Source organism: Cucurbita maxima, unplaced genomic scaffold (assembly GCF_002738345.1).
Source record: "Cucurbita maxima cultivar Rimu unplaced genomic scaffold, Cmax_1.0 Cma_Scf00035, whole genome shotgun sequence".
In the NCBI taxonomy this organism is placed as follows: Eukaryota; Viridiplantae; Streptophyta; class Magnoliopsida; order Cucurbitales; family Cucurbitaceae; genus Cucurbita; species Cucurbita maxima.
In genome coordinates, this window is record NW_019272051.1 from 2064779 (window position 1) to 2087240 (window position 22462).

The 22462-nt window shown below is 35.8% G+C and overlaps 2 protein-coding genes across 6 annotated transcripts in view; one reads left to right on the forward strand and one right to left on the reverse strand.

Annotated features, from left to right (window-relative positions):
- LOC111467887 (DNA excision repair protein ERCC-1) overlaps positions 1-1242 on the reverse strand; it is a 5994-nt gene extending 4752 nt beyond the window's left edge. For both annotated transcript variants that reach the window (XM_023112976.1, XM_023112975.1), the window contains exons 1-2: positions 874-1242; positions 651-771 (exon numbers count right to left, since the gene is read on the reverse strand). In XM_023112976.1, coding sequence (XP_022968744.1) covers positions 651-771; positions 874-1109 — 357 coding nt within the window. In that variant the 5' untranslated portion in view covers positions 1110-1242. The remainder of the gene's footprint in view (positions 1-650; positions 772-873) is intronic.
- An 11975-nt stretch (positions 1243-13217) lies between these two features.
- LOC111467867 (kinesin-like protein KIN-1) lies at positions 13218-22458 on the forward strand. 4 transcript variants are annotated; one of them, XM_023112943.1, is made up of 17 exons: positions 13218-13454; positions 13568-13712; positions 13786-13888; positions 14137-14180; positions 14644-14673; positions 14752-14874; positions 14998-15023; positions 15181-15262; positions 15608-15649; positions 15730-15763; positions 15877-15952; positions 16027-16246; positions 16325-16416; positions 17316-17427; positions 17510-17689; positions 19169-19252; positions 22392-22458. In XM_023112943.1, exons 2-17 carry the CDS (start codon positions 13599-13601, stop codon positions 22392-22394), a joined length of 1365 nt encoding a protein of 454 aa, XP_022968711.1. In that variant the 5' UTR covers positions 13218-13454; positions 13568-13598; the 3' UTR covers positions 22395-22458. The 4 variants fall into 4 exon arrangements, with proteins under 4 accessions (XP_022968711.1, XP_022968710.1, XP_022968709.1 ...); XM_023112942.1 differs by lacking the exon at positions 22392-22458 and having other exon boundaries at positions 17516-17689; positions 19169-19425; XM_023112941.1 differs by lacking the exon at positions 22392-22458 and having other exon boundaries at positions 19169-19424.
- The last annotated feature ends 4 nt before the right edge of the window (positions 22459-22462 follow it).

A 22462-nucleotide genomic window follows, 5' to 3' on the forward strand; every position in this document is an offset into this window, starting at 1 on the left:
GCCCCCCCCCCCCCCCCCCCCCCCGGTGCCCAGCGTCCTCGCTGGCACTCCTTCCCTTCTCCAATCAATGTGGGACCCCTCAATCCACTCCCTTCGGGACCCAACATCCTTGTTGGCACACTGCCTCGTGTCCACCCCCTTTAGGGCTCAGCCTCCTCATTGGCACATCACCCAATGTCTGGTTTTGATACCATTTGTATCGACCCAAGCCCACCGCTAGCAAATATTGTCCTCTTTGGGTTTTCCCTTTCGGACTTCCCCTCAAAGTTTTTAAAACACGTCTACTAGGGAGAGATTTATACACCCTTATTAATAATGTTTCGTTCTCCTCCCCAACCGATGTGGGATCTCTCAGCTAAGCTAAGAGACGTATTCAAAGACCATAACATTCCATTAAGATTACCAAAATACTCCTCACGACTAGTTAAAAAGAGTTTGATATTAGCTAGCCATGAATATATATTTTTCAATCTTCCTAATAATTATAACTCACATATATACATCCAAAGCTAAGCTACAAGAAAGCCAGCCAGTGGAATCCCTTACCCATAATCACAACTCTATAATCAAAACCATCCACAAACTACCAACGAAATACATAAATGAAGAAACACAATGTGCCAACTTCCAATTCAAAGTAACAATCTGACCTGTCTATTGCTGACAAGAATGGCATTGCGAGTAACAGAGCTGGACGCCGACAAGCTATTAGCTGGAGTAGCTGCAGAAGCTGATGTTGAAGAACATGAAGTGTCTAATTGATCATTTTTTCTGAAATCAACAACAAACCACAAACAACAAACAACATATTGAAACCGAGCTAACCAAAAACACAAAACCCTAAACAATTAACAAAAATGGCGAAGTGGGCACCTAGGGTTTGTGATATCAGAATCCGGCAATGATTGAGAGGAGGAGGCAGGGACTGGTTGAGGAGGAGGTGAGTAAAACTCAGTGGATTTGAGGAACGCAAAGGCTTGGGAGAAGGATTGAGACTTCGGCTGTGAGCTGTCGATTACTTCTTGATAAGAGGATATCTTGATAATAGTCTTCATCTTTTTGTGAGCGGCGGTTTGCTGTAAGTTCTCTTCCTCGTCTCCTTGCTCCATGATCTTCCTGTTGTGCTGTTTCAGATTCTGGAAATTGAGACGTTGAAAGGAATTTCTTCTGTGTTTCTTGCGTCCTCGGCAATGGACGACGGGAGGATTGCCGAATCGACCCAATTTCTATGGCACATCGAATGCGGCCCTCTTTTTTTATTTTATATGTTGGTGATTTTTGTTTTATTATTCTTTAAATTAATGAAAATAACCTTAAATATTTGTGGGATGATAAAAGTCTCACGTCAGCTAATTTAAGAAATGGGCATGAATTTATAATTTAGAAGTACTCTCTTCATTCATATGAGACCTTTTGGAGAAGCCTAAAACATAGTTGTGTTCGTGATACTAATATTTCTATTCATATGCTTGAAACGACTCCCTTTGAGTCAGATTTAGAGGCCCCTACCTCTTAAGATTAACCCGAATAGAAGAAAGGAGAAGGGATTGAATTGAGATTGATTGAAAAGGCACCCCCTCTTTCATGATTAGGTGATAAGCAAACTATTTAATAACGAATCAATGGAACTTAGTGTAATTACGAGCGGATTTTTTGAAAGCTTGATAACAGAGCTACTGTCACAACGAATAATAGTTGACTTGTCTTGATTCTGACTCAGCTTTTCCAACACCCTTTTTAACCATACTGCTTGACATGCACATGAAGCTGCCTATAAATTCTGTCTTTGTGGAAGATAGACTTACTATTGGTTGTTTCTTTGATGACCATGATACTGCTCCAAAACTCAATAAGAACACATAACATTCAGTACTCTTTCTCTCATCCAAATCTCTAGCGTATTACGGGTCGTCCCCTACCCTTGTCCCGGGGCGCTAAGGGACTTTTGTTTTTGGAACAAACGGCAGTGTGTCTGTGTATACAACAAAATCATCATCTCCTCCTTTTCGATAGAAAATTTCAAACCCAATTGTTCCCTTCAAATAACGTAGTACCCTTTTTGTTGCCTGTAAATGAAGCTCAGTGGGATTCTCCATATATCTACTAATCAAACTCACTACAAACATTATGTCTGGTCGAGTTGCTGTGAGCTAATTAAAACTGCCTACCAACTTGCTTATAGTAAGTTTTGTCCACGTTTATTCCATCTTCATCGTTCATAAGTTTGCATCTAGGGACAATAGGATTATGAACAGAATTACTTTTGTCCATTCCAAACCGTTTCAGCACCTCCAAAGCATACTACTTATAAAAATACCACTAGATTTTTGTAAGACTTCAATGCCAAAAAAATACCTCATCTTACAAAGATCTGTCATGTCAAACTCTGTAAACATTAATTCATCATTTCCAGTAAACATGAGATCATCGACATAAAACCTTACAATTAATACTTTGGCTTCTTTCCTCTGAACAAAGTAGGTTTCTATACGGCTATACCAAGCACGTGGAGCTTGCTTAAGCCCATAGAGTGCCTTCTTTAACTTGTAAACTTTATGCTATGTCCCTTTTGCACATATCCTTAGGGTTGCTCCCCAAAGACCTCTTCATTCAAATCACCGTATAAAAATGCAGATTTCACATCCAACTGATAGATGGACCAACTTCTTTGAGCTGCAAGTGCTATCACAAAACGAATTGTCTCCATGCGCGCAACATGTACAAGTACTTCAATATAGTCTACCCCATGCTGTTGAGTATACCCCTTTGCTACAAGTCTAGCCTTGTATTTGTCGACTTCCCCATTTTCATTGAATTTCGTCTTATAAATCCATTTTACTCTAATCTTCTTCTCACCCTCAGGTAACTCCATCAATTCCCATGTGCCATTTTTGTTTATTGCTTCCATTTTCAGGTCCATGGCTTGCGTCTTCAAAATTTACAGGATCAGTAGTGGTAAACATGGCCAAGTGAGCTTCATTATCTTCTTCGGAAAGATCTTCTCCTGTTGCATAGTCTCTCATTCAGACTAGTGGTCTCTTATTCCTTCCCTTATTTGAGCTAGGAGAGCTTGCTTTAGCCAAAGAGCCAGATGAAATATTTTCCTCTGCGGCTTCTATATCAGATTTACTCCCTTCTTCATTTTCATCAAACACATCTACTGCCTCCTCTTGATTACCCCATTCTAGATCGCACATAATGGATTCTTCATAAGTCTTATCCTAGTCCCAACTCTTATGTTCCTCGAATACAACATCCCTACTTATTATGATCCTTTGTGAAGTTAATCATAGAGTCTGTAAGTCTTTGACTCTTCACCAACTCCCGACAAAACACAACTCAAACTCTTATTATCCAACTTTGTTTTTTACTGTTAGGTACATGAACATGCAAAATACACCCAAAAGCTCTAAAATGCTTAGCTGAAGGTTTGAATCCACTCTAAGCTTCTTCTGGAGTTTTATTTTTTACCGTCAATGTTGGACTTTGATTCAGTACATGTACAGTTCAGTTGACTGCTTCAGGCCAGAAACTTTTCGGAATTTTCTTTTCTAATATCATATTATGAACCATATTCATAATAGTTTTATTTTTTCATTCCGCAACTCCGTTCTGTTGTGGCGTGTATGCAGCTGTCAGTTGTCTTTGTATACCATTTACATCATAAAAATTGGTGAATTCTTGTGATGTAAACTCTCCTCCTCGATCCGTTCGTAAGGCTTTAATAAATGAGTTTGTTTCCTGATCAACATGAATCTTAAAATTTTTAAATACAGCAAATGCTTCTGATTTTTCTATTAAAAAATAAACTCATGTTTTTCAACTGAAGTGGTCATCTGTAAAAGTAATCAAATACCTTTTTTTGCTGTTTGAGATGGGTTTGATCGGTCCACAAATATCAGCATACACCAATTGGAGAATTTGTGAAGCTCGCCATGTGCTTCTTTTTGGAAACGAGTGCCCTTAAAACCCAAATGTCCATATCTATAGTGCCAAAGTTGCTCAATATCTTCTATGATTATTGAAACAAGTGGATGCTACAGGCTGAGATATAACATGCAGTACCAACATTCGATTCCAAGACATCTTTGTCTCCATGACTAAGCCTCTCTCAGGATAAAACACCTTGCACGTTCCATTTTGAAACAAAATGGAAAGCCCCTTTGCTTGCAATTTCCCAATACTCAACGAATTGTTCTTCAGCTCCAGCACATAGAACACTCCTGTGATTATCTATATGATTTCATTCACTTGCAACCGTACATTACCCTTTCCTGTTACAACCATATTTGAGTTGTTGCCCAGCTTCACTGAATCTCTGAAACTTCCATCAAAATCTAAAAAATATTCCTTCTTCCCATACATATGATTGTTACATTCCGAGTCAAGAAACCACATATCTTCTCTATTGACCTTATCATATTCACGTAAGCCATCAACAACTTCCCTTCTTGAGTCTCTGCATAGTTTGCCTCCTTCTCCTTGCTTTGACATTCCCATTGAAAATGTCCTAGCTTGTGACAATTATAGCACTCCACTATGGCCCTGTTGAAGGTTTGTTTGCCCCGTCCCCTTCCTCTGCCTCTAAAACTTCCACGACCTTGACCCCTTCCTCCAGATTGTACACCATGAGTGATCTTCAAAGTGTGTTCTTCTTCAACATGAGAACTCATGCGTTGTTCATGTTAAACACTGTCATAAGCCCTATTCTCTAAGACCAAGACCTATTCTCAAGGTCTTGCTAATATTTTTATGCTTGTTAGTTTATCTTTAGGTTTAGCAGAAGGCTATATAATGTCATTCTTTATGCTGTTGAAGAATCAAGTTTTTTAGTGCAATATTGTATGTCTTGAGTGATTTTGGTGTTGTGAGTACATTTGTTCCGCTTTCGGCTCACAACAAGTGGTATCAGAGCCAGGTTGTGGTATTTTGGGGTATTGTGAAAGCTTGGGCCTCATCGACCATTAGACGTGCTCACAATCGTGTTTATTCTCTTGAAATTCAATTTTCAAGAATTGTGTTTTTGAGTTTCATCCAGATTAATTATTGCAAATGACAGAACCATCACGACGTGGATCGAGAGTGTGGAGTTCCAATCTCGAAGTAGAGAAATTTGATGGAACCAATAATTTTGGTGTTTGGCGAGGCGAAGTTAGCGATTTGCTGGTCATGCAAGACCTCGATGTTTCTCTCCAAGAGGAAATGCCTGAAGACATGACAGAAGCAGAATGGACGAAATTAAATCGACAATCCTGTGGAATTATTCGATCCTGTCTTGGCAAGGATCAGAAATATCCATTTATGAAGGTTACCATGGCGAAAGAATTATGGGACAAGCTTGAAGCGAAATATATGAAGAAGAGTGTGGAAAATAAACTCTATTTGAAGAAGAAACTCTTTCGTGTTGACTACAAGGAAGGCATCTCAATGGCTGAGCATTTGGATGATTTTAACAAAATCATCACTAATTTGCTCAATCTTGATGTTAAGATTGATGACGAGGACAAGGCGTTGTTGTTATTAAACTCTTTGCCGGAATCATACGAGTTTTTAGTAACGACCCTACTACATGGAATCACTAATATTGATTTTGAAGATGTTTCAAATGCCTTAATAAACAATGAGATGCGAAAAAAGGAAAAGGAGACGTATCAAAGCTCTAGCTCAAATGTTCTCACTGCTCATGGAAGGACTTCTAATTGGAAAAAGAACGAATGTGGAGAGTCTCGATTAAAGTCGAGAGGTAGATCTGACAATTGGAGAAAACTTGATAAAAATGAGTGTGCATATTGTCGACAGAAAGGCCATTGGAAAAATGATTGTTCGATCTTAAAAGAGAAGGGGTCGAAGTCCAATGTGGTTAGAGATGACGACACTGATACAGATGATGCCTTGACAATCTCCCTATCAGTCAGCCAAACCAGTGAATGGATTCTTGATTCTGGGTGCTCCTATCATATGTGTCCCAACAAAGAGATGTTTTTGGACTTCAAAAAGTGCAATGGTGGAGTTGTCTATATGGGCAATGATAGTACTTGCAAGATAATAGGAATCGGCTCAGTACAAATCAAGATGTTTGATGGGGTTATACAAAAACTCAAAGAGGTGAGGTATGTCCCTGACTTGAAGAAAAATTTGATCTCACTTGGCGTTTTGGATGCGAGTGGTTATCGCATCATTTTGAAAGGAGGAAATTTGAAAGTAGCTCGTGGAGCTTTGGTGGCAATTACAGGAACTAGAAGAGGTAGCATATACTACCTCAACGGAACCACAATAATTGGGCATGCTGCTGTGGCAAGTTCGAAAGAACAAGACATATCGAAATTATGGCACATGCGACTCGGGCATGCTGGTGAGAAGGCGCTTCAGACACTGGTGAACCAAGGAGTCCTTAAGGGTGCCACAACTGGAAGAATTGATTTCTGTGAACATTGTATATTTGGTAAACAAAAAAAATGTGAAGTTTGGTACAGCTATACACCAAACAAAGGGCATTTTGGATTATGTTCACACTGATGTATGGGGTCCCACAAAAAATATCTCATTGGGAGGAAAGAGGTGGTTCGTCACCTTTATTGATGACTACTCAAAGAGAGTTTGGATGTATCCCATGAGGCACAAAAACGAGGTTCTCCAAATCTTCCTAGAGTGGAAGAAAATTGTAGAGAATCAGACGGACAGGAAAATCAAAAGGCTGAGATCAGACAACGGGGGAGAATATACTTATGATCCATTCCTTAAAATATGCCGAGATGAAGGGATCGTTCGACACATCACTGTTCCTGGTAAGCCACAACAAAATGGATTTGCTGAGAGAATGAACCAGACATTAACAGAGAAGGTTCGATGCATATTGTCTCAAGCAGGATTGAATAAAGCATTTTGGGCTGAGGCTCTCAGTTATGCAGTTCACTTGGTGAATCGTTTACCTGTTTCTGGAAACGGTGGGAGAACTCCGCTTGAGGTATGGTCAGGTAGTCTTGTTAGTGATTATGATAAATTGCATGTGTTTGGGTGTCCTGCTTATTATCATGTGACAGACTCAAAGCTGAATCCTAGAGCAAAAAAAGCCAAGTTTATGGGCTTTAGCAAAGGTGTGAAGGGCTATAGGTTATGGTGTCCAGAAACAAGTAAGATTGCTAATAGTCGAGATGTGATATTCGATGAGTCTGGAATGTTTTTGCAGAAAATTGAAAATAATGACGAGGCATTGAAGTAGGTGGAGAAGGTGGTGTTCTCTCCTGATGTGGTTGCTCCTACTGAAGAACCTATTGATCAGGTAAATAATAACTTTGATGTCTTAGAACAGAAAGAGCAAAGTCTTGAGGAGCAAAGCCTTGTAAATGAAAGAGTGGAAGAACCTGAGTCAATCGCCAAGAATAGACCACGAAGGGTAATTCGAAAACCTGCAAGGTTTAATGATACAATAGCATATGCTTTCTCTTTGATTGATGGAGTTCCTAACAGTTACAAAGATGCTATTCAGAGCCCGGATAGCTTACACTGGCAAGAGGCTGTGAATCAGGAGATAGCATCATTGGAGATAAATCAAACTTGAGATTTGGTACAACTTCCAAAAGGTAAGAAGGAAATTGGTTGTAAATGGGTTTTTGCAAAAAAGGAAGACCCTTTTGGTATACGTTATAAGGCTTGACTTGTGGCTAAAGGGTACGCACAAAAAGAAGGTATTGATTACAATGAAATTTTCTCACCTGTGGTAAAACATTCTTCGATTCGAATTTTGTTGGCTTTGGTTGCTCAATTTAATCTTGAGCTTGCACAACTCGATGTAAAAACTGCCTTTTTGCATGGAGATTTGGAAGAAGAAATATATATGGCGCAACCAGTTGGTTTTCGAGTAGTTGGACAGCAACATTTAGTATGCAGATTGAAGAAATCTTTGTATGGGCTGAAGCAATCCCCTCGCCAATGGTATAAAAGGTTTGATCATTTCATGGTAGAGCATATGTATACTCATAGTCAATTTGACCATTGTGTGTATTATCGATGTCTCGATGATGGATCGTTAATCTCAAAGATGAGCTTTCTAAAACATTTGAAATGAAAGACTTAGGCAATGCAAAGAAAATACTTGGAATGGAGATAGAGCTAGATCGAAAAAAAGGTACAGTCTGGTTGACTCAGTCTCAATATCTACGCAAGGTATTGTCAAGATTTAGTTTGAATGATTCAACCAAACCCGTTAGTACTCCACTTGCTCCTCATTTCAAGCTTAGTGCTTCCATGTGTCCAAGTTCTGACGATGACAAAAGGTATATGGAGAACATTCCTTATACAAATGTTGTTGGTGCGTTGATGTATGCTATGGTGTGTACTCGACCTGATCTTTCACACGCAGTAAGCATGGTGAGTCGTTATATGCATAATCCTGGTAAAGAGCATTGGCAGGCTGTAAAATGGATTCTTAGGTACATTCTTGGCACTATTGATGTTGGTATTAAGTTTCAAAAACAAAAAATGTTTAATCTTGACAATCGTGTAGCTGGTTTTGTGGATTCTGATTATGCTGGTGATTTGGATAAGCGACGATCTACTACGGGATATTTATTTACTATGGTTGGTGGACCTGTTTGTTGGCGTTCAACATTGCAGTCTACGGTTGCATTGTCTACCACTGAATAGAGTATATGGCAGTAACGGAAGCTTTTAAAGAAGCTATTTGGATGCATGGTTTGATCAATGACTTGGGTATTTTGCAGGGACATATAGATGTATTTTGTGATAGCCAGAGCACTATTTGCTTGTCAAAAAATCAAGTCCATCATGCTCGTACAAAACACATTGATGTCCGTTTTCACTTTATTCGAGAAATTATTAGCAAAGGGGATATTCGTTTACTAAAAATTGGAACTGCTGATAACCCTGCTGATATGTTGACAAAGGTGATCCCTCGTGAAAAGTTCTGCCATTGTTTGGATCTCATCAACGTCGGAAGGAAGGATTGGATCTCATCAACGTCGGAAGGAAGGAGTAGTGTGTTGACGTGGTAACAACCAAATTCGCTATCAACTTGAAGATCTTATGACAAGGTGGAGATTGTTAAACACTGTCATAAGCCCTATTCTCTAGGACCAAGATCTATTCTCAAGGTCTTGCTAATATTTTTAGGCTTGTTAGTTTATCTTTAGGTTTAGTAGAAGACTATATAATGTCATTCTTTCTGCTGTTGAAGAATCAAGTTTTTTAGTGCAATATTGTATGTCTTGAGTGATTTTGGTGTTATGAGTACATTTGTTCCGCTTTCGGCTCACAACAGTTCATGCACAAGCAGGCAGACTGCTTTGCAACTCATCAATAGTTAAGATAATTGTATCCTTGGACTCCTCAATAGAACACACAATATAATCAAACTAGGGAGTCATAGATCTCAGAATCTTTTCAACTACTTCAACATCTCCTTTGTTCTCACCATTTAGTTTCATCTTGTTGGCTATGCTAAGGGTTCGAGCAAAATACTCATTCACAGATTCTCCTGCCTTCATGTGAAGCATTTCAAACTCCTTCCGAAGAGCTTGCAAGTGTGCACGCTTTACCCGTGTCGAACTCTGATATTTCTGCTTCATAGAATCTGATATGTTCTTTGTTGTATCTGTGAATGTTTGATTAATCCACCACACCTAAATGGTGTGAAAGTTATCTTATTTATAATCAAATAAATTAAAGGATATGGAAATAGTAATAAATGGAAATAACAATAAATGGAAAGATACTTATGATAATAAGGCAAATATTAGATATTTGCCTTATAATAAAATATCAAATATAATATATATGGTAAACTATAATTTATTACTAAATATCCTTAACAGTATCCTTGTTGAGGATTGTCTCCAAGATCGAACGATCTAATGCTTGGAATAGACAATTCTTTGCTTTCAAATCTTTCAATTTCTGATCTTCATTGTGCTTCTTCTAGGCATTGTGAAAACGATGTCTTCTGTTGTTGCAGGAATCCCATTCTCCACCAAACCTTAGTACTCCTTTGAACGTAAAAAGTTTTCCATGAGCATCGCTCAATGATCATAGTACCCATCAAATGAATTGCAGGATGCGCAAATGAACTCTCCATCGACATACTTTTATTATGACACAAGTAGAAGGCTGCTATGACTCTGATACCAAATGTTGATAACAAAGAGAACTGGAATGATAAGAATTGGAAGAAATCTCATGGTCTATTAAAGAATGAAATTAGCTATTATATAGTCTTACAGAGTACATTGAAAGCAAGGAAAAACAATTCTCGTATATCAACTCCTACCCCTAATAACGTGATATGACTAAATTTGATAAGACTAAATCAAATAAACAGATATCAACAATAGGAATACTTTGACTCTAGTAGCTAACATATGGAATAACAAAACCTAACCGGCTTGGCCTAGGTTAATAAATGAAAATTAAAAGTTTAGTTTTTAAACTGTCTTGAACTTTTAAAAGTGTCCGAAGTCTTTGTAAAGTTAAAGATTATAATTGTTCCGTCCCATTTAAGTTTTTAAAATTTGTATTTAACAAATTGTAAAGTTACAGTTATAATTGATCTAATAGATATAAACTTTAATTCAATGTCTAATAGAATCCTAAATTTTCCATTTTAGTGTAATTTAACAAAAAAAAATTAATAATAATAATAATTATAAAACTTGATTAATTAATTTTGTTACATTAAAGTTTAATTACCAAGTAGATTCATAAGGTAACACTAAATAATCAATTTAATTGATTTTTTTAATGTCCCAATCATGAAGAAAAAAAAAAATTAAATGGTAAGTCTTCAAATTGAATTTAATATATAAGATATGTTCAATATAAAAAATATTTATTTTATTTGATAGATTAAAAATAAAAGTATATATAAAATTTGAATGAGATTTTGATGGTTAAATATAACTTAGAATTTAAATGATTATTTGAAATATATTATATATTATACTTGTTCGCATTTCACCAATAGGCTAGGGTGTACAGGCCGAGTTGAGTTGGGTTGAGTAATTTTTTTTGACCCAGCACAAAAGTTTGGGTTCGTTGGATTGTAAACAACTCATGCCAAAACTTTTCACAACCCAATCTAACCCTCTTGAGTTGGATTCTAAATTTTTTTTTGAAGTTTTATTTATCCACAATTTATAATTATTTGGATTTTAGATAAAATATATTAAAATTCACAAACAAACCCAAATCAATCTATAATTATTCACAACAAAAATAATAATAATAATTCATACAAAGCAATGAACGAAAATTGTAACATATTAACATAGTTCGACATTATCATAAAACTAAAGACGACGAAATACATTAGTAGGTGTGGTATACCACAAAAATAAAAAATAAAAAAATATTTTAATTGAAATATGACTTATTTATACGTGAAGTCTTAAATTATTAAAAAATAAAAAATATATATAAATTATGATATAATAATGTTATAATAAATAAATAATAAATACATTAGAATTTAGAATATGCTTTTAAAATTATATACATGTATATATATAATTTATGAACATTCAACACAGTTTCAAAACAATATATTCTAATGTATTTTATATATTTTAATTTGGGTCAATTCGAGGATTTTGCCCACAAACCCGAAATCGAACCGATTCTGTTTAGGTTCAAAAAAATGAACTCAACCCTACCCGAAATACTAATCAAATCCAATCTAACCCTTCTAGTTTGGGTTGGGTTAGTTCGGGTTGTCAGGTTGAATGTACACCCCTAGGATAGGCTCATTCAGCTAATTAGTGATATATGACCCTTACCTAAGATAGAGATGCCCCCTAAAATTAGAGGATTGATTGATTGAGAAGCTCGAGTAAGAATAGGACATTCCATGAGAAGAACTACTAAAACCTAAGAAAACGTAAGATTTCTATAGGTTCGGTCTACTCTACAACACGTAGGCTTAGACTTAAAAGGTGATTTGGATAGAAGGAACCCCTTAACTGTTTTGATTTTCCTACTCGGGGAAACATAATAAGTTTAAAATATAACCTTCCCATCAATGTTGGCTTTGTCGGCTACTGAAGCTTAGTTCATAGCAACCATACAAGCTATAAAATGTCAGAACAAAATATATAGATAGATCAAGACATTTTGGGAAAACTAAAAGTAAAGAAAAGAAAACACGCTCGTTTGGTGTTTGGTTGAAGTTTCTGTTTAAGATTTCTAAGAATAAAATATTTGCATGAGAATTAAATAATTGTGTTTGAAACCAGTCCATATTGTCTTGTTTGGGCTTTCCATTTCGAGGTTCTCTCAAGATTTTAAAACAAGTTTCCACACCATTTTAAACAATATTTCATTCTTCTGGATGTGGGATCTCACAATCCACCTCTTTTGGGGCTAGCGTTCTCACTGGCACTCATTCATCTCTCAAATCGATGTGAGATCTCACTATCTAACCCTATCGAAAAAGGGAACAAAACATTATTTTGAAGGGTGTGGAAACCTAATTGATATAATATCTATTAGCGGTGGACTTAGACTGCTACATTGGTATTGCATTGCATGTCAAGAATAAAGGTAAAATAAAGAAAAAAAGAGTAATGAAAATGAATACAAAGGAATAGACATTCTTTTACCATTTTTAACCGGTATCGTAAAAAATAACGCCTAAAAATGTCTTTAAAAACCTCGAGTAAAGCATTTCTCTCAACTCTTTCTCACAGTTCCTGTCAAACAAATCAAAGAACGTTCATCATCATAGGTATTGAAAGAAGGAGCCGATAATTATTTTTGTTGAGGATTATTGGAAGTGAGTCCCAAATTGGTTAATTTAGTGGAAGATGTTGTTTTTCAACAATCGATAATGGCAACTGAAATCATTTGACAGCGAAGTTGTTGGAAGAAAATAAAGATGCTAAAAATAACATAGAGATAATTTGCGAAGACATTGGCTTAAAATGAGGTGCTTATATCTTCCGTATCTAACTTATCCTATAAAAATGGCGGGAGAGTAGCCAACTATAAATCTGTGTCACTCCCTATAAAATTGCCTTCTAAAATTTTGGTAATCTCGACCCGTTTGTCAAATAGTCAAACGAATGAAGGTATTCAATTAACTAAAGAGAACGTGTAAATAAGGAAAATTTCAAATTTTATTTAAGAGAATGATCATGAATTTGTAAGCAGAGGAAACCCATGTCCGGGAAGTCGAAAGCAGAGCTGGTGGACATTATATGATTGCCTATTTTCATCCTTAGTGCCTCGGAACTTTTACTCCAACCAGATTCAAACGGTTCTGCGGTTCTTATTTCTTTCTTCATCTTCTATGAATTTTATGATGCATTACATATTTTACTAAATCCTCTGCAGTCTGTTCGGTTGCCTGAAAGCTCATCAAACATAAAGATTGCGGAAATCGAGGCTTGTATCTTTGGTTTGGACCGGCTTCTCGTGTACATTTGCGTGATCAAATTGCAAAAACCGTAAGTTTCGAAGATTAATTTTCTTCCAAAAATTTCTGGCGATCGAAATGATTAAATGAAGCTTCTGTCTCAAGTAAAACTGTAAACTGAAACGCTGAGAGTACCGTTTGTAGATTCGAGTACTTATTCTGTACAGTTCGGAAAATGTCGAACATAACTGTTTGCGCTCGATTTCGGCCTTTAAGTTCAAAAGAGAGACGAGATCATGGAGATGCAGTGTGCATTCAATGTGTGGACTCTGAGACATTCATTTTTAAGGTCTGTTTGTACTTATTTACTTTTTGCAGATTGCAGGGAGGTAATTCACCTTGCTTCGTTAAATTTATTGTAGGACGAGAAGGCTGAAGAATTTACATTTAACTTTGATAGAGTGTTCTACGAGAAATCTGAGCAAACTGATGTCTACCGATTTCTTGCTCAGCCAATCGTCCAAGGTATACCGTGATCTTTAGTGCACTATCATTTTATGACTTGAATCCGGCGGTTTCTTTATGAATGTTAGGTTTGTTATTAAGTTGCGAATTAATTGGATGGTTCTTGTGGAGAATAAGTTCTCTTTATCGAAATTTTTTATTTCTGATTTTAGTTTTCTTAGATGTTGGAAGAAGTCAGTATGGGCTCTTGCATTACTTTGCTTAAGGCAGAATCTACCTCTCATGTTGTGCTTTGACGCTTGACACAGATGCTCTTAATGCTGTTAATGGGACAATTATCACCTTTGGACAGGTGAGATACGTTACTCGTCTAGAATCTGTTTGAAACAAGACTCCTTGTGTTCAAAACTTAAATCTGAACTGATATTTGAATAGTCCCGTAAAGAATACTATCGTGTGCTCGTGTACGACCATACATATGCATGGCATAATTATGCATATAAATCCACTTTTTACTCATTGAGGATCAATTCTACCACGCCTCTTCTTAGTCTGCTCATCATGTAGGATAAGCTTCAAAAGTCATTTGGCTTAACATTTTATCCTGTCAAAATGCAAGAGGTAATTAGTTAAAGATTAATTTCCAAATAAAATTTTCATTTGGAGTCTGCAATGTTTTTAAGCTCAATCGAATGCCTGCAGATTATATCCTACTTTCTATTTAATTGTTCTAGAATTCTCTTTGGGATGCAAATGAATCGGTGACCCAGACTTCTGTTTCAATTATTAACTTCTCTTTCCTGCTTCTGTGACAGACTGGTGCTGGAAAAACCTATAGTATGGAGGTATTAGGCCATTCTTTTAAGAGAGTTGTCAACTTAAATTATCAGAAGTCTTATTTTCTGGTGATCTTATTAAAGCAGGGGCCTGGCATACTAGAATGTCATGCAGTAGAGAAGGGTTTACTTCCTAGAGTGGTAGAAGAAATTTTTGAATGCACTAAATTTGCTGATGAAACGAGCAAGTACACAATCAAGTTATCTATGGTATTAGTTAGCCGACATTATGCTATCATGCTTACACCTATCATTCCTTATATTGCAGCTAATTAATTACCAATGTACATTGTAAATTTTTTATCAATACGTGTTTTCTTTTGGCTTTTTTAGGTTGAGATATACATGGAGAAAGTGAGGTATAAATATCTCTGCTCAATGCACGATTCTTTTCCAGCAAATAGAACTTTCCATGACCAAATAAGATAGAAACCAATCCTAGAAAAGGAGAGAGACTAAAATAGTAAACAGTGTTTTTGCAGTTTGAAGTTTTCCTAATGAACGATATATTTTCAGAGATCTTTTTGACTTATCGAAGGACAACATACAAATCAAGGAGAGTAAAACACAAGGGATAATGTTAAATGGTGTGATTGAGGTAAGCTGTCTTCGTATCAACTTATTAAGCAAAATTTTCTAGCAATTTTTTTTTATTTGTAAAAATTTACATATTTAGTTTTCCACGCACACAAATGTGTGCCAACATGTACCATGACAATTTTCTTTACTGACATTGAAAAAAAAGTTATTGGTTCACGAGGATTATTTTTATGAACATAAAAGCCATGCAACTCATATGTTGGATGAACTATCAACAGAGTCGTCTAAATTTCATGCTGCAGCATCGAAGTAGCTTATTATTTTGGTTTCACAGCTGAATTTAATTCATTTGGTTGTTAGTTTCCTTCATTTCTCCGAGCATTTTTATTATCTCACATTACAGATGCCCGTAAAGGACCCTCCAGAAGCATTGCTAACCCTATCTGTAAGATGATATTGTTGTTTTGATTATTTTCTTGCAATGCAGTTCAATCTTTAATTTCTCATGTTAACTGTCCAATGCAGAACGGCATAGCCAACAGAGCTGTAGGAGAGACCCGTATCCTGCCTTCTTCTCATGCACTTTTATTCCTGAACATCCAAAAACATGTTATTTCTCATATTCTTTAACGTTTCATGGTCAAATCTTCGTTTTCTTCTGAACACGGACAGAAATGAACATAGCCAGCAGTAGGAGCCACTGTATTTACATATTCACTATTCAGCAAGAATCAACAAAAGACAAGAGGTAGTCTTTTTCAGCCATACCACTGTCAAGTTCTGAATGGAATAATCCATGCTGATCCTCTATTCCTTGAATAGGGCCAGAACAGGAAAATTGAATCTAGTGGACTTGGCTGGGTCTGAAAAGGTGGAGAAAACTGGCGCTGAGGGGAGAGTTCTTGAAGAAGCCAAGACCATTAACAAATCACTTTCAGCTCTGGGGAATGTAATAAATGCTCTAACATGTGGACCAACAGGCAGAGGAAATCACATTCCATATCGTGATTCTAAGTTGACACGGATTCTACAAGATGCACTCGTTGGTTACCTCTCTAATTTCCACCAATACTACATGTTCCTTAACTTAATTGAGCAATTTAGTCCTCTCACATTTCAGGGAGGGAACTCACGTACTGCATTGTTGTGTTGCTGCTCACCCAGTCCTACAAATTCATCTGAGAGCCTCTCAACCCTTCGCTTCGGTGCAAGGTATGTCTGAGCAATCTGTTTCAGAATTCTTGATTGACAGAATACAAGAAAAATTATATTATATGGCTCTCGGGAAGTAAAAATTATTGAAGTTCACCTAAAGCTAATGATATTTCGATTAACTTCTTGATGGTCCAGAAAAAAGAGATTCTGTATAACTGTAAAAAGCCTGTCCGAGTTGGTGATTATATTGTCAAATGTTAGTGGTTGTTAGAATTATATCCTATAACCCACCCTAGCTGATATTGTCCTTTTTTGGGATATACTTTTCCTCAAGGTTTTGAAAACGCATTTGCTAGGGAGAGGAGGTTTTCACACTCTTATAAAGAATGTTTTGTTCTCCTCCCAAACTGATGTGGGACTTCACATCCACCCCCTTCGGGGGCAGCATCCTCATTGACACTTGTTCCCTTTTCTATCGATGTGGGACCCCTAATCCACCTCTCTTTGGTGCCAGCATCCTTACTGGCACACTGCCTCGTGTCCACCTTCCTTCGGGGCTCAGCCTCCTTGCTGGCACATCGCCCAGTGTCTGGCTTTGATACTATTTGTAATGCTTCAAGCCCACCACTGGCAGATATTGTTCTTTTTAGGTTTTTTTCCTTTTGGGTTTCCCCTCAATGTTTTTAAAACGCGTCTGCATTTTCACACCCTTATAAAGAATGTTTCGTTCACCTCTCCAACCGATGTGGTATCTCACACTAATCAAGTTGGGACATTCTTTTAAGATCAGTCTCTTACTTATATTTTACTAATATATAAGGCCATTACGTTATATATCAATATGAAGCAAGTACTCAAACACTCCATGATTTCTCCTTTAGCTTAATGTTCTAGACTAACATCTTTACCTAAAGATCTACATAACTTTCTTTTTCTTCTTTTGGCCAATGTTGCAGGGCAAAGCATATAAAGACTTCTCCTCGTGTTGCAAATGAGGATAAAAGTATCAGAGAGCTCGAAAATTTCACTCCAATAAAAAGGGAATCACGTGAGAAACTTCTAAATGAGGTGAGAAGCAAGGAATGAATGATTTTATTAGCAGACAGATAGATCAATTTGGATCCTTACGTAGTGTCTCCATTTGGTATAGTTGCAGGAGAGTTTGGATATGGAGCATGTTCAAATACTTGAGCAGTTGTTTATACAAAATGGAATTCTATTTGATCCTTGCTCCATTGAAGAGCCGGAATTAGCCTATGAAGATGTTACTTCACAAACCATTTCTTCGTTGCAGCTGGCTTTGGAAGAACTCTTGAGCACCAATGTAGAGGTACGTGAAAATCTTTCAACTCTTTGGAAGTCTTTTTTTTTTTTTTTTTAAATAATACAGAGCCGCTTATCTAATTTTAGAATTATGTCATTAAAAATACAACACTTTAAATTATAATATTATAATTCAATCAACAAGTGATTTAAACGATATAAAATAAATGAGGTGTGAGATCCCATGTCAGTTGAGGAGGAGAACGGAACATTTTTTATAAGAGTGTAAAACTTCTCACTAGTAGACGGGTTTTAAAAACCTTGAGGAAAACTCCGAAAGGGAAAACATAAAGAGACGTTGGGCTCGAAGGGGAAACCGAAAGGAAAAGTCTAAAGAGGACAATATGAAACAAGGGTGTAAAACTTCTCCCCAGTAGACGAGTTTTAAAAACCTTGATGGAAATTCTGAAAGGGAAAACCTAAAGAGACGTTGGGCTCGAAGGGGAAACCCGAAAGGAAAAGTTTAAAGAGGACAATATCTACTAGTGGTAAGCTTGGGTTGTTGCATGAAGTTAGGATCTAACCTAAGAATATATTTTTCATCCCCGACAAGGGATGTCTCTCCCTCGCCCACTCTATTTTTTGCTAATCAAAGATTTGTTAGGATCAATACCAGTTGTTAGCTTTGACCCGTTGTTAGGATCATCAATGATTTGTTAGGATCAATACCAGTTGTTAGCTTTGATACCAATTGTTAGGATCGCCCAACTATGCACACATTCGTTCAAGATGAACACAAAGAACGCACACATTCGATTAAGATGAACACAAAGAACAGAAGAGAGAAAATAGAAGGAGAAATATTGGCTTAAAAGTTTTATTATTACAAAGAACCGAAGAGAGAAAATACAAAGAACAGAAGAGACAAAATAGAAGGAGAAATACTGGCTAAAGGTTTTATTATTACAAAGAACATGAGAGAAAATACAACGGAAAAATATTGGGATTATTGATAGATTGACTGTTATATATATGGTTTCAATTTACTAAATATAGCTTCCAAAATTTAAACGTACCTTGTATAATCTAACAAGTATATATATCTAAGAAATATATCTCTATCAAATCTTTACCAAATATCATGTATATCTCTATCATATTTTTGCCAAATATATCTTTCAAATATATCCTACCCAATATAATCTAACAAACAAATATATCTCAATCCTAAGGTAGGTGAAGAAGGTTAGGGGGGTGGGAGCTGAGAACTTTTACTTTTTTAAAAAAAGAACCATATAGCCGAAAAATAAATATATAAAAGTAATTGTATTTAACATCACTATTATAATTAATTGTTTTAAAACAATGTTACATTATAATTCTTTCAAATTAACCAAAATAAAATAATAGTAATCAAAGTATGAAAGGGAGAATCAGATGTGTAAACATACCATTTTGAAATGTAAGACAAAATGTATACCATTTATTATTTTGAGGTGTAATTATAAAGCTTTAAGGTGGCTTGGGCTTTTTCATGTCACTGCAGCTTATGAAAGAGAATGTGGGTCTGAAGGCAAGAGTATCCGCAGCTGAACTCCATCATGAGCCCATCTCAAAGTCCAGCTTACTGGTTAGTATATCTTGCCATCTTAGTCTCTTTAGGGATTGGTTCAAATCTCTCTTCCATTCCCCACCCAACCATTATACCTAGTTTCAATTTTCAAACTCTACCTATATCGTCCCCTCCTTTTCTCAACCCTCTACAAGTACAATTACAGTGTTATAGAATAACAAACTATATGAAGATTAATGGAGGATTATTGGGAGTGAGTACGACGTTAGTTAATTTAGTGGAGATACTTCTTTCCACTTTTATATGAAGATTAATTGAGGATTACTGAGAGTGAGTCCCAATTTAGTGGAGATACTTCTTTCCACTTTTATATGAAGATTAATTGAGGATTATTGAGAGTGAGTCCCACATTGGTTAATTTAGTGGAGATCATGGGTTTATAAGTGAGGAATATTATTCACATTGGTTAATTTAGTGGAGATCATGGGTTTATAAGTGAGGAATACTATCTCCATTGGTATGATGCATTTTGTGGAAGTTCAAAGTAAAGCCATGAGAGCTTATGCTCAAAATAGACAATATCATACCCATGATCTTCCACTGCCGATAATCCTCAACAATCCTCCCCTCGAACAAAGTACACTATAAGCCTCTCTGGAGGTTTATGGAGCTCTCGAATAGCCTCCCTTTAATTGAGGCTCGACTCCTTTCCCTGGAGCCCTCGAACAAAGTACACCCTTTGTTCAACACTCATAATTCTTTATTTGATATTTGAGGATTCTATTGACATGGTTAAGTTTAGGGCATGACTCTAATACCATGTTAGGAATCACGACTCTCCACAATGGTATGATATTGTCCACTTTGAGCATAAACTCTCATGGCTTTGCTTTGGGTTTCCCCCAATAGGCCTCATACCAAATAATATTACTCACTTATAAATTCATGATCTTCCACTAAATTAACCAAGGTGAGACTCACTTCAATCTATTCATCTAATATCAAAATGAAGAATGAACTTCTACTTTTGTAATACAAATTTGGCATGGTTTATAAAATTTTAGTTTTAAATAAGAGGAATTTGAGTCATATTGACCTTGAAAATCGAATTGGGACGAGAGAAAATTGGCGGGACCAATCTAATCCAACTCAAATGAACGGAACAGATATAATTGAAGTGGAACGTTTTGTCAACTGAAACAATTAACCGATTTAACTTAATTGCAGTGGTATCTTTTCTAAAGAAGGATTGAACTAATACAAATTTGTCTACAAAATCAAATAAGATTTTGAAGACAAATTTTTTTTTATCTTCCCGGTAGGTTATATATCATTTTAGATCTCTTAATTCACTTCCACATTTTATGTACAATTTTTTAAATTTTTTATATATTATCCAAAAAAAGATAATTTTTTTTTTTCAGTTTGTCTCCAAAATTATAAAAGCTTCAATTTCAAAGTTTTTCTATTAATTCTATTCAAAATTGCAAGCTTACTTTACATATAAATAAACTAGTAGTTTTCAAGATAAAACAAATCCACAAAAAATGCTATTATTAGCATTTTTAAATTAATTTTTTTTTATTAAAGTATATTATTCTTCTAATTTATTTTAATTTTAATTTTCTAAAGGTAAGAGACCTGGTGTCATGACATGACAAACATTTTCCAAGTCAAAAGTTGACAGAAACAACATTGACAAACAACAAACATGTTTTCGTTATTAATATTGTAATATCATGGAAAATAAAAAAAAAAGAAAAGAAAAGAAAGTAAACCCTAGCCATGAACATACTCAACTATAAAAGTCGAGCCTAGGTCGCCTCCTCAGCTCGTTTTCAACCTTCTAAGTTTATCAACGGTTGCTGTTGTGATTTCCTACTTATTTAAAATTTTAATTCCCAAGTTTTATTTTATGTTCAAACCTTATGAAAATCTACTGTTGAAAAAATAGTATAAAACGTAAGCCAAATTTTTTGCCATCGCATATCATGTAACCACCCTTTGTAAAAAAAAAATAAATAAAGAAACAAATTGTTTAGGCCAACGAACTATTGGAATGCCCTCTTGTTAGATGATTTGAGTGATGTATGAATGACACATACTCTGTGGCCCATCTACGTGTCATTTTCTTGATGTTATGATATGTTACGTTATGTTTATAATTATGTGATGTTTATTATGACTATGAGATATTTATGAGTATCATGTGATGCATGTAGTTCCCGTGTGATTATGTCATGTATGTCATGAGACCATATTTATGTTAGGCCTATGAGACATTGTTGAATCATGTATGATAATAGTGAAAGAAATGTTATGTATAACGTATGATAAGAATGAATGAAAATATGATGTGTATCATAACTATGTCCTATGAATTGAAATTATGGGATCTCATGCGTGTTGTATCCCACAAACATGAGATACTTCTCAATATATGTTGCGCTCCTTTCTTTTGGTTGGTTTTCGACAGCATGAGCATGTGCTAGCCTGTATTTAGACCTAGGAGGTGTAACGACCCTAGATTTGTACTTAAGTTAAAGTCGTTACCGTATACATATCATATATATTTTATGCGAAAATATTTCATTCAAAACTTTATCATAAAACATAGTCATATGTACTTACATGTTTTCTAGAACGTCTTTAAATAAAAATGTCCTATACCAACTTATATGCTACTAAATTTGGTGCATACTATCCTATACTATCCTATAGTATAGGAAATTTAATTTGCAAACTACCCTATGCAGATATTTGGTTTTAATAATTAGTTAGAGTATATTTGAGATATTTAGGGATTAGTATATTTTATTTATTTATCATATTTAGTTAATTATATATTTTCCCTATTTTTAGGTATTAGGTCATAGTTTGTATCCTATTTAAACGTGGTAAACATTTGTAGTTTGTATCCTATTTAGCCTTAGCGAGTGCTAGTCAAACGAGTCAGGCCTAAGGGGTATGCAAGCCTGCCTCGTGGGTTCACGTGCACATGTGTGGGCCATGTGTAGAGAAGTACAATACAATCAACCTTGCTTGGACTAGAAAGGTGCCTAAGCCATGCAATTATGCTTTTTAAAGGATAGGTTCCACCATATCGCATGCGTTTACATTTCTCAACCTCAACAGTGGAGTATTTACTGAGCATTTTTTCAAATACTCAAATCATGTGCTACTCTTATTTTTTAAGTAAAGGTAAAACACCTCTATATGGATGACGGTGTCGCGATAAAGGTCATGGAACCGGAGGTAAGGTAATCA